Source organism: Aplidium turbinatum, chromosome 5 (genome assembly GCF_918807975.1).
Source record: "Aplidium turbinatum chromosome 5, kaAplTurb1.1, whole genome shotgun sequence".
NCBI classification, from domain to species: domain Eukaryota; kingdom Metazoa; phylum Chordata; class Ascidiacea; order Aplousobranchia; family Polyclinidae; genus Aplidium; species Aplidium turbinatum.
Window position 1 is genome coordinate 16,937,938 of NC_137476.1, and position 13,083 is coordinate 16,951,020.

A 13,083-nucleotide genomic window follows, 5' to 3' on the forward strand; every position below is an offset into this window, starting at 1 on the left:
ACCTGCCAATACCAGTTCTTAAGCGGTTGAGGCATCGCCAATACTTCCACGGTTCACGTTTTCCGGGAGGAAGGCTCTCCATGGGTGTGAGCTCCATATTGGCCAATGTCGGTCCGGCTGCCAGTCTCTCCTGCCATATGAACCCGCACATTGGCGGCGACATCGTCATGACCTAATGGGACAACTGAAGCAAGGAAACTTTTGATGGAGTAGCCTACATTGCCAAGTTATACGCTCCAACGTGGTTTGCAGTGAAAACGCAACCTTCCTGTACTACTTACTGTAAAGGAGCTAAACACTTTGTTTCACGTAGTTAAAAAGTCGCGCTGTCTTAGCGCTGAACTAAAAGCAATAGTTGTCCCTGGTATCAACCGAAATGCCTTTTTTGCTCACCAAGAGAACCTATTGCTGTGGATGTTGGTAGATGAACGTCTGTACAACAGAAAATTAGCACTGAGAAGGATACTTTCCAGAAAACAAGGTCATGGAGATTCCATTCGTCTCTTTAAAGTTCCACTCTTGATCTTTGAAGCAAACGAATACTTTGAACTGATTGATTGGCAGCATACAGAGAGATATGAACTACCGCTAACTCGAGACATACCGGACAGTCAGTTAATGTCCTTCATTCAAGATGCTGCAGCTCCAGAGCTTGAATTTCCTAGCTATCCGTGTCACACGCAAGCCATGGAAGGGGCCGTGCGCCTCGTTATTGAAGCAGCATCTGCTGAGTGTGGGCAGAAACAACGGGAAGGATTCATTCGAAGTAGACTGCAGTCAAAATTAGAAATGCCTGTATTCAATACAAAACGAGAGTTTTTGGCAAATGGAGTGCTTAATGAGATTTAAACTCATGGGAGTCGGCAGAGAGGGGCACTTGTCCCCCTGGATTTGGGTTTTATAAACGTTTCTTTCCTTATGAAAACGATACTTTCAAAAATGTTTCTTACCTTTGGGCGATAATATCTTTTTCATCCAATTTTCTTCGAAGTAAACCAACATTTTTCCAGGACTATTTTTTCGCGCTTTCGGAAACTATCGCTAAGTATGCCTTGGAAATATCTTTAATTGTAACGTTTTCGCTCGTGCCGTCCAAATTTACGTTACATTTCATCAATACACTTAGCTACGTTGCACTCGTTGTAGCTCACAAGATGAAATTTGGCTTAAAAGATGTTTGCCCCCTCCCCCTGCAATATTTCTGCCAACGCCCATGTACTGTATAAGCTGATGATTTAAAAAGCGTTTACAATATTTATATGGGATCAAAAGTAAACAGGCAACCGAAATCTCAATATTGTCATATTAAGAAAAACACTTTTCTACTGTAGTTTGCTTTACCTTCATTGCACATACTTGCTTAAACTGTGGTGATGAACTTGTGAAAGGAACAGAAATTTGAAGAAAATAGCTTAAAATCCGTGTTTTTTCTTATCAGTTGATCATATACATGCAACAAGCGTTCTAAAAGACGTATTTTCCACTGCATTGCAACGATTTATGTGTAATTTACAACTCTGATATTGTTAGATAGAAGTACCGAAGGTAGAAGTTAGATAAAAGTGACGATCTGCTAATTGTGATGACGTCATAGCTCCAAAATACCAGTGAAAACTTCAATGGACTTGCGGCAGACGTTAACGTTGATCAAAATCAAAAATATTTCAGCATGTGAATACATTTACCACATCACAACTTTTAGTAACTATTACAGATTGATTCTATCAACTTTCATTTTTAACCTATGTTTCACTCCACCCTACTGTCCATGTTTTTCTGATAAAAAAGAAGTCCGACTTGGCTGAATATTTCCCTAACCAACAGTGGATTTCCCAGCTGTGCTACCTGGCTGACATCTTTGGTGAATTGAACAAAGACAATCTTTTAATTCAAGGCAAGAATGTAACTGTGATCAACTGCATTTATCTTAGCTGCATTTATCGCAAAGGCTAAATTGTGGAACAACCGAGTTGGAAGAGGCACAGTAGTGCGGTTTCAGACGCTTGGCATGTACTTCGAAGGCAATGGACTTGAGTTGACAGCGGCGTTGAAGGAGGACATAGGTGACCACTTAGGCCAACAAGCCAAGAAGATCGACATTTGCCAACTGCTTTCCGAATTTGGACACGGCTAGTCTCCAATGTTGCGCTGAGCCCTTGACATGTGATGACAGCCAGGTGGATGATGACGACTTTCCGGCCAAAGAAAAATTTATCACTCTCCGAATGAATGAAGCGTTAAAACTTGATTTCAAGGGGAAGGCTTGGATTGGAACCCTTCTGGTTTGGCAGACTCCAGGACGCACCAACATTAGTGACACTGCATTAAATATCCTGACATCTTTTTCAACAACGTATCGCTGTGAACAAAGGTTTTCAACTGTCTTGGGAATGAAGACAAAAAAGCGCAATCGCCTAGATGTCGAAAGCGACACAAGAATCGCCCTCAGTAGGCTACCACAAAGCCCAGGATCTCAAAGCTGGCGGCTGAAGTCCAGGTCCAACCTTCGCATTGAATGTTTACAACGCATTGTCATCTTGTATTCAGCATTGTATTGCATTTTGATTGTCATAGTTAGCCCTTTGAAATAGCCTACATAGCAATAAACACTTTGTTTTTGAAAATTAATCTTGGGGGTAATTGGCTAACTTCAGGGCGAAGATTAGGGTAACAGCCAAAAAAACGTTGAGAACCACTGATATTTAGTTGTTCATTCTTTAACTTGGATCTAACTTAAACAAAAATAAAGTCTTAAAAATTGCCCACCTAGTTTCAAACTATGGGGGCAAAGAAAGGGCTAGGGGGGCAAGCAAAGGGACTAGGTGGGCAAGTGCCCACCTAGTTTATATGTGAAAAGATGCTATGGCGGAAGGAGTAGCTAGGTCATTCCAGCCCAACTCAACCAGTGCTTCCATGGGTACCGTCTCAGATTTTGCTCAAAATTGCACCAAATGTACCTCTATGGGAGCAATGAAAAATCCCCAAGTTTCAGATGAAAATTCCAAGCAGCTTAGATTTTATGGCCGTTTAAACTTTACGCGCCTTATTCCTTTTTCGTAACAGTGGACCGCCGCGTTCATTTTCAATGGTTTTTGAAGGCACATATCTTCATTTCTATGCATGCAATATGCCTGAAAATTGGTATTATGGCTATTTCTGGGCTGCTCTTTCAGAATCTGCTGCCATAAGTGGACTAGGATGTGTTGATAAAAAGTTACAGGCATCTCAAAACTGGATTTTTGTTGGTAACTGATAGCGAATAGAAATTTCAGCCATTTTCAGAGCCCCATAACTTTTATTGTAACTGTGTTAGAAGACTAAAAATTGCTGAGCTAGTTCATTATAAACTATATATACCACACAATTAAACAGTAGAAAACAACATCTCTTGATGCATAAGTGTTAGGTAGGTCATCAAAATCCTGCTTTTTTGCCTCGTATAAGTGTTTTTTTCAATTTTCAAATGCTTCTACTACCCAAACCAATCAAAATATTTCTCTAAAACCTAATTATTTGTAATATTGGGAAACTTTACTTCTGCCAACTTGAATTTGGGAGTTGTGGTGCCATTAACAGAGATCTTATGGTGGTTTGACAACCCTATCAGGCAGAAATGGCCCTTTTTACCCCTATGTTTAGAGCCCTAAATGACCATGTGGGCATTTTATGGTCATGCTGAAAGTTATACCAGACAAATACATACTGTACATTTATTCTTTCATTTCATGAAATAAAATCTTTGATTATCAAACTCCTTCACTATAAATTTTATGTCTTTAAAATGTAACATTTTGGTCATTTTTGGCAAATAATCTCAAGTCCGTAATGGTCAGAGAAAATTCAACAATGATTTATCATGAAAACAGTGAAAACAATTAGATAGGCCTACTATGCTTAGTGATCATAAACATTGGAATGCTGTCATGCTGACACTGTTTACCATTAATATATGTTCCAAATGATGCTTTTTTATCTAAATTTTATCTCCACATCATAGCTTATTGATAGCAGATGGGTACTTTTTCATAAGGTGAGAAGGGGTGAAAGCATCATTTTGAACATAAATTAATGGTAAGCAGTGTCAGCATACCAATGTTTATGATCACTAAGCATAGTAGGCCTATTTAATTGTTTTCACTGTTTTCATGATAAATCATTGTTGAATTTTCTCTGACCTACATGACGGACTTGAGATTATTTGCCAAAAATGACCAAAATGTTACATTTTAAAGACATAAAATTTATAATGAAAGAGTTTGATAATCAAAAAAAAGGTTTATTTTTGTGTGTCATGTGAGCGAAAGTTAATTTTCCCTGGGCCCTTTCTTTCCTACTGTAATACCAAAGATTAACAAATTTTGTAACCAACCTTCAGCCCTCGAAATTAGCTTCCATCTACGACGGCAATGTTTTTGTTGTCGCCAAATCAACAAACCTTGGGTTGCGGCGGTAATTGTCGTATGCTTTAATCAAAAGAAATTTTATGTGCTTCTTCTTCATCGTGTGTCACACGGCGGTAGCCCAGAGCATCACGCACGCTATTTTATACGCTGACAATGCTCTTGTGAACTGTAAAAAGTTTACAACCTTATAAATCAGGGGTTTCCAACCTGGGGGCCATGGCCCCCTAGTGGGCCATGAGCCTTTTTCAAGGGGGCCATGGAAAAATTTGAAAAATAATAATTTTTTAACTTATCATATCTAAGTTCACTCCAACACTATACAACAGAAGAAATTAATTAAAATTTAATAAAAATACTAGTAGGCTATACATTTTGCCCAAATTTTTAAAATTATTAAAAGACATTATATTAAAGGACATTATTATTTAAAGGATTCATCAGAAAACTTGGCAATTGGCATAGAATTGGGCAATTATGCAATGTTTCCAAAGTTATCAGAAGTATTGGATGGCAGATTGGCAGAGATGTGGATATGTCTGCTGACTGGAAACAATTAATTACCGTACGGTAGTGCCCACTTGGGAGATTTGATGCCAGAATTCAGCAAGTATTTCCCTGACATACCAGATCAAGCTGCTACACTAGTAAAAGATCCTTTGTATTGTCCTGTTACTAATATTCCAGACACAAACGATGGTGCACAAAGCGAACTCTTGAAGCTGCAAGAAGAGACGGCAACCCGATTGAGCTTTGAGAAAGATAGTTTGACCACATTTTGGACAAAACTAAGCAAATCGTACCCTAAGCTTAATGAAATTGTCATGCCATTGCTGTTGCCTTTCCCGTCAACATATTGTTGTGAATGTGGGTTTTTAACCATGTTACTTCTGAAGACAAAGCTGTGCAGTGTCTTGGATATTCAATATGGCATGCGCCTTGCTCTTTCCACCACCAAACAAGCAATTAAGACATTGTCAGAGCAAAAACAAGCTCAACCATCACATTAACTGCATATGTAATATTAATAACTAATGTATGTACTATCAATCATGTTTATTGTGTGATGTATTTATATCATTTTATCATTCTAACTACCGGTTACTGTATAAACAAGTTTTTTTTAATTAAAATGACGTTTCTTAATCTTTTCAAAAGGTTGAAAAAAATAGGGGGGCCATTGATTTTTCAAAATTTTCAAAGGGGCCACGGTGTAAAAAAGGTTGGGAACCCCTGTTATAAATACTGGCTTAATTGTTACGCAAAAGTTATTCTTTCATCGAATGCTTACTTTTGACCGGTGTCGTTGCGAGTATAAAAAGTGATACAAAATTGGATAAATGGTTCTTCGGCAGTAAATAAAAGTAATGCTTCCGATCATATGGCATCGCGCGTTCATGAACGGGCAGTTTTGCGTCTTCAAGTATTCCAGTGACGACGCGACAACCTCATCCTCTGATGATTCCGATTCTGACTAGTTCTTTATTCAACATGTATCCTAATTGTGCCGAAATTATGTTTGTGTAGGCTACTGTTTTTTTATATGTAAATCAAGGCAATCTTCTCGCTGGGAGCTATTGATTTGTTATCGGTACCCAGTGTTGTATGCGTCATTGAAATAATTTGACGGCATCAGCGTCAGCGCGAATTGCCTAAAAACTTTACGGCGTAAAGGACTGCGTAAGCTCTTAAAGAAATTGACAGCGTCAGCGCTAATTTCTAGCGCTATTTTTTGCCAGCGTCTCATAAAACGGAAATATTTCAACCAAGTTCAGGCTAACAATAGCTATAAATAAAGAGCAGGTATTATGTTTTGAGACTGTATTGTAATTAGCTGCTCAGCCTATTAGTTATTTCCTTGCAGAAAAACAAGCATTTCAAAACGTTTGTCTGACAATCTGCTGCGTTTGAGACGCATATTCAGGGGCGCCGGAGAGATTTTTGACTGGATGGGCAGGAGTATGAAAAAAGGGCACTTTTGTTGCTGAAAGGCCAATTTTTTTTGTAAGTTTTAAGATAAGATATAGCGATAATGCTCATCTATCAGCTCATTATCGAGTAATGATACAAGTGTCCGCTATACAAAGAACAATGGCACGGAAGGGCATCATGCTACTGGTATTTTATAATGATGTAATATAACTTACTGTGATGGAGAATTTTGTGTCGTGAATATTATTTTGAGGCAAAAATAGAATATTATAATTAGGCTAAAAGCAAATAGCATAAATTTTTATATTGCAAAGTGTGCAGTAGCTTACATGACCTTAAAATGGCACCATTGCCCCCTCTTCCCTCCCCATCCACAGAAATTTGAGGGCTGGGAGGCATCCGCTCCCCCTGCCCGCTTCCGGCGCCCCTGCGCATATTGTCATTTCCAAGTGAAAACATGCGTTCCACAGCAGCGCTGGTTGGTATTGGTGTGTTGTATTTCAAAAACAAGTTGAAAACGTTTAGTCGGAAAGGTATCACTGTTCCAAGCTGTGATAGTTTAGCATGTATACATCTTTTCACAAGGTTCACTGCACCAACATCGCTCTTTTCAGAGGCATAGAGCTCTTGAAATAAAGTATATTCAACGTCCACGATGCCATTCATGGATTTTTCGCTTTTTGTCTCTGATCCCTCGTTCTCAATACATGGGTGATCACCATTTGGCGAACTTCTTCCGCATGTATTTCAGCGAACCATTCCAACCAACGCAAAAGCCGGTAATTCGGATGAGTCGCGCTGGCCAGAATACATTGTGAAACTCTTATTGTGAAACGGGATTTTCCATGAAAACAAAAAATGGCGCTTAGCGCTTGACGCTTAAAATCGGCAAAATAGTTGACGGCGCTATCACTTCCGTCAAATGAAAAATAAATTGACGGCGCTAGCCTAGCCTCAGCGTCAACAAAAAGTTGACGCCGTCAACGTACAACACTGTCGGTACCTGATTGAGCCATTAACGTTGTTTCATGATAATTTAACGTCGCTAGATGTCGAATTAATGTAAAACAAACGTAAATATCTTATTGGGCATTGTTACGTGATATAACTCGACGGGAAAATGAAATCGATTTGTGCTGACTCAAACGTTGAATCAACCCAAAATTAACTTACTTTTTCCCCCAATACATATAACGTGAATCACCGTAACAGCGTGCGTATCGCGTTGATCGCTTTATTGCTACTTTCGGTATTATTACATCACAACAAATCAAACAGTGCGGTCGTGATAGACTATTTCGATTATTTTTTCTCTGCTCGTTTTGCATGTTTTGGTACAATTTTTTTCGTAATAAACGTTCACAGCAATTGCCGAGGCAATTTCAACTTTTGCCGTTTGGCCTCGTCAACGTTTTTGCAAAGTAAAAATATGCTAATTTTGAAGACTGTGTGAGTATTCACAGCAAGTAAAATAGTCCGAGGTGAGGTCTTGGTGCGATGTTTCTGCTGATTAAACTCACGCTGCGAGTAAATCAAACAGGAAGAAATTTTGAACAACTTTTGTCCAAATTGAATGCTCATTTTGCGACAGCATTTTTATTGCCATAGTAGAATGGCCATTATGACGTTTTTGCGGCGGCATTTACCACGGCAATTGCCGTGTCCCGCCGCTAATTTCGAGGACTGAACCTTGCCTTATCAATACTACTCGGAGATCAAAGCCAGACATTGCAACGTAAGACTGGAACTAAGTTGCGCGTGATTGGTTTAGAAGTATGGTACTCCCATCGACTCTTGGCGAAGAATTCACCTTTGTTACGCTGATTCAATGTCATCAATCGTTGCAACAACGTAAAAATCGAAAGTTTTCCTGCTTCAATGGAAGCTAAGGGATACAATACCGTATTCACATAATTTTCTAGATGTGCGCTAGAATGCGCTGGAAATTATATTCTCGCAACAATTGTTTGACGTTCGTGCTATGCAAATGCAATGGCGATTTGAATCGCTCATTTCAGTATTATTTCTCGGCGGACAAATATGACCGATCTAGATGGTACTTCCCGCGGACATCACAATGACGGCGGACATGTCCGCCGTGAATTTCGAGGCCTGTGCTTTCACAAATGTATGTGCTACCGAACATGGAACACATTTTCAGTGCAAAGTCTTTAATTGAACTCCTTTTTAATTAAATTCTTTCAGAACAGGTATTACTTGTAAGCACACCAGACACTGTTGTTTATCAATGCTATCGTCAAAAAACACGTTTCCCCCAAATAGAATTGAAGTCACTGTTTTTATTTGACGGCTAATGTAATGCTTTGATCTAAAACGCAAGTAGGTGCAAGGTGCATTATAACACCTGTGGATTTTGCACTGGAAAATCTGGCATGCAGGTTGTGTTCGTGTGTCGCACAAAAGCTGCTCAGGATTTGGACCACCCGTCCCTGGGTTTGGACCACCCTTGGTTAGGCCACCGGTACCAGTCAACATTAAATTTTAGTAGCGATTCAACCATAAATTAACTGTACAGCACATATTGAAGTTATATTTTAATAATAATGAAATTGTTTCTCAGTTCACTTTCTCAGTCCACAGTCAACTTTTTTAGCTTGACTAATGGCGGTGTTTTGTCACTCTCAATGTCACAGTTTCCACCAAAGTAGCCGATGTCTTGTAGGGTCGAAACGTTTAGACGAAGCATCTCAGGGACGAAATATCTAGCACCCCTTTTTTATATGATGCAGTAACTGCAGTTTCCAGCTTTCCGCTCTTGTGTCGCCATAGTTGCATACTTCTTGTCTTCCACATTTTTCCAAAACTTCACTTGTTGATATATTTTGGAAAACTTCTAACGAAAATCAAATAAGATAAAGCATTACTATTTTTTAAAATTTGATTTTCTTTATGTCCTAAATGTGAACAAATCAAGTTTTAAGACTTGGACCTGGACAGATGAAACTTGTAATATAAAAGTAATAAATTGATAAAAGTAGACAATTTAATTTATTTTTTCTTTGCTTTATTTTTTTGATTGAACATGTAGAAAATTTCAGAGTAAACACACGAATTTGGCACCAGCAAAAGGAAAAGATGGCAAAACTAAAAGGTTTAAAATATGCATCTATCAGACAAACTGAAAAATCACTAACACCTTGGAAGTTCAGAATGACGTACAGTCGTACAGTGAGGCACCGAAATAATCAACATAAAAAAAATTTTAGGCCATAAGTGGTGTCGACTGTCGAAGTACATGGAGCGACCAGTTAGCCAACAAGATCATTTACAAAACCATAGGTGTTCCGTGGGACCAAGGAAAAGTGTCCAGTTGAGCGTTGCTATAATTACATTTTGGAAGCATTCTTGTTGTTGACCAGTTCAATTGAATTACATTTTATTGTTTATTTCAGAAATCTCTAGAAACTAATTGTAAGCATGACTTTACGTATGATCTTTACCACCAGATTCAGGTCTGGTCTACTCTGTTGCAAATCATTGGTGTGTATGACCAGGCCTACACCTGCAAGGACTTTGTTCACTAGGACTCATTCCCTTCTCAAGTCCTCAATTCAAGATAAAACTGCCTTACAGAGGTAAGATTAATAATTTTTTAGGCTTCTTTATTTACAAGGCATTGGCTATTTGACCGGCACCGGCCTTTTAATTTAAAAGGGTGCGACCTATTTCGTCCCCTGAACACTTTGCCCCTGAAAAGATCGAGAAAAAATACAACAGAGCTGAAGTCGCTGATTGGAGTTGCGCAAACATTTCAAAATTTCTCTCGATCTTTTCAGGGGATGAAATAGGTGGCAGGCCTCGAAATTCGATTTTGTTGACGGCGGACAAACGTGTCCGGTCTGAGCAGCTATCTCGGCGGACACACCAGTTTTAAGTCGACTGTCATGCTTAGTCACTTTATCTTGATAATTCTTCGCCATTTGAGAGCTATAGCTACGGCTCAGAAGGCTTTTTAAAATTTCAGCGAAGTCACTCTGGAAGGCTTTCATCAGACCAACGACTTGCGCTTGAAGAGTCAGTGCCCTGCAGCCGCCCAATACGCCACATAACTGATTAACTTTCGCTGAACGAGGTTGTTTGGCTGCTTGGGTCACAATGCTCTGGGCAGGAGTCGGAAAACTTCTGCACTAACCTTACTGTTTTCTGCTGTGCAACGTTTTACTAGGCTTTTTTCTTTAGGTTTGTTTTTGTGTGTCATGTGGATGTGAGCGTAATTTGTAACCACCCTTGCCTTATATCAATATTACTCGGAAATCAAAGCCAGACATTGTGATGTAAGACTTGAATTGAATTGCACTGATTAGTGGAGAAATACAGTACTTCCATCCTTTCTTAATGAAGAACTCACCTTTGTTACGCTGATTCAACGTCACCAATTGTTGAAGCAACGTAAAAATCGAAAGCTATTAACATTTTCTAGATGCGCGTTAGCCGTTAATATGTAGTAGTAGTAGTAGTCCAGTTTTAATCCGGTGATGTCCCCGTTACCGAGGGTGGCCGGATTCACCTCCAAGTGCCGCAATCGTCTTCACACCCTGCCTCCACATCGATCTGTCTAGCGCGTCCTCTCTTGTCAAGCCCACCTTGCTGCTTTCTTCCTCAACTTGCTTTTTCCATGTTTTCTTTGGTCTTCCTTGTTTTCTATGACCCTCCACTCGCAACTCCAGCGCTCTTCTCAAAACATCATCTTCATCCCTTCTCAAAACATGCCCATACCACCTCACTCCATTCGCTTTTGCCAACTTATCAACACTCTCATTCAACCCAAGCAAGCTCATAAGTTCTTCGGTATTCCTTTTGTCCATCAGCTTTACACCACACATTGCTCTCACCATCGCTCTCTCAGTTCTTCTTAAAATCGCCAATTCGTTTTCCCGTAAGCACCATGTCTCACTTCCGTACAGCATTGCAGATCTCACACAACTAATATAAATTCTTCCTCTCATTTTCAACGGAAATCTTCTACCACATAACAACTCTCGACACTCTCTGAATTTCACCCAACCAAACCTTCCTCTTGCAGTCACTGCCGCTTCACAACCACCACTGGCATTCAATCTATCTCCTAGATAGCAAAAGGCATTTACTGATTCAACTTCGTCATTCAGCTTTTCAACAGGACCAATCATTCCTTCCTCAATCTTCTTGCATCTTTCACATTCAAAACCATCTCCAGATCTGCATGTCACTCTCTTCATCTTTGCACATCTTCCATGCACCCATTTCTTGCATTTCGTACATGTAACAGAATTTGCCATCACTCTTCTTCCGCAGACGCCACATGGGTCAATTTTGCTCATTGTGATTTCCCCTTCCGTTCCGCTTATTACGACCTTTGTCTTTTTGATGTTCACACGCATACCTTTACATTCAAACGACTCCTTCCACTTCTCAAATTTCCCTCTCAGATCTTCCATTGTGTCACTCAACAAAACCAAATCATCGGCGTACAGTATCTCCATTAATGAATCTTCTCTTACACATTCGGTAATCACATCAATCACAATGGCAAAGATTAGAGGAGAGAGGACAGAACCCTGGTGTACACCAACCTTCACCGAAAACTCGTCTGAGAGGGCAGATCCAACGCGAACTCTCGTCCTTGCACCGTCGTAAAGACCCATTACGGCTTGCACGAGAGCTTCTGGCATTACTTTTTTTCTCATTGCCCATTCCATCACTCTTCTTGGAACTCTATCAAACGCCTTTTCCATGTCCACGAAACACATGTACAAGTTTTTACCCTTGTCTCGATATTCCTCTTGCAACCTTCTCAAAATAAAAATAGCATCTGTCGTTCCCTTCCCAGGCATAAATCCACACTGCATCTCGTCCAGCTTCACCACAGATCTTATTCTATTCTCCAACACCCTTTCCACTACCTTCATTGCATGCTCCAACAGTTTTATTCCCCTATATGACCCACAATCCATTACATCACCCTTTCCCTTGAAGATGGGTATCACCACACTCATCTTCCATTCATTTGGCATTCCTTTTCCATCTAACACACGTTGACTGATTTCCTGCATTGCTTTCAGTCCTGTCTCTCCACTTGCGCGTATCATTTCCACAGTGACTTCAGATAGTCCAGGAGCCTTCCCCGATTTCATTTTCTTCATTGCTTGCGTTACCTCCTCTCGAGTAACTCTCTTTAATGGACCTGCTACCACGTCGGCTTCCACATTTTGATCCCAATCGTTTTCCTCGTTCATTATCATCTCCATATGTTCTTTCCAAATTCTTCCACGATCTTTCTCACTGAAACCAAGTTTTCCATCCCTTCCTTTAATACATCGTCCACCATCTACATCTTTCCCATCCCGCTTCATAACCTTCATAAACTTATATACTTCGTTAGGACTGTTTTTTAATTTGGTCAATTCCTGCTCAGCTTCTTTCTTCATAGCTTTTGCAACTATTCTCTTTGCCCGATTTTTCAATTGCTTGTACTTGAGCTTAGTTTCTTCTGATCTATTTCTGCACCAAGCCTTGTATGCGACTTTTTTCTCCCCAATCACTTCCCTCACATCTTCATTCCACCACCACGTATCTCCTCGATCCATCCTGCCTTTTGTTTTCCCACAAACTTCATCGCAAGCTTGCAAAACTCCATTCTTGAAGGATCCCCATACATCATTCACATCGTTGTGAACAAGACTTTCAACTCTCTTTTTAAACCTTTCTCTTGTGTCGGCATCTTCTAGCATCTTCATCTTCTAAAATATGG

At 39.8% G+C, this 13,083-nt stretch overlaps 1 protein-coding gene across 1 annotated transcript in view; it reads left to right on the top strand.

Moving 5' to 3' along the window:
- Positions 1-9,749: 9,749 nt before the first annotated feature.
- LOC145771407 (uncharacterized) overlaps positions 9,750-13,083 on the top strand; it is a 46,557-nt gene continuing 43,223 nt past the window's right edge. Inside the window, exon 1 of the mRNA XM_082583168.1 lies at positions 9,750-9,928. Within this exon, the coding sequence (XP_082439294.1) occupies positions 9,771-9,928 (158 nt within the window). The 5' untranslated portion in view covers positions 9,750-9,770. The remainder of the gene's footprint in view (positions 9,929-13,083) is intronic.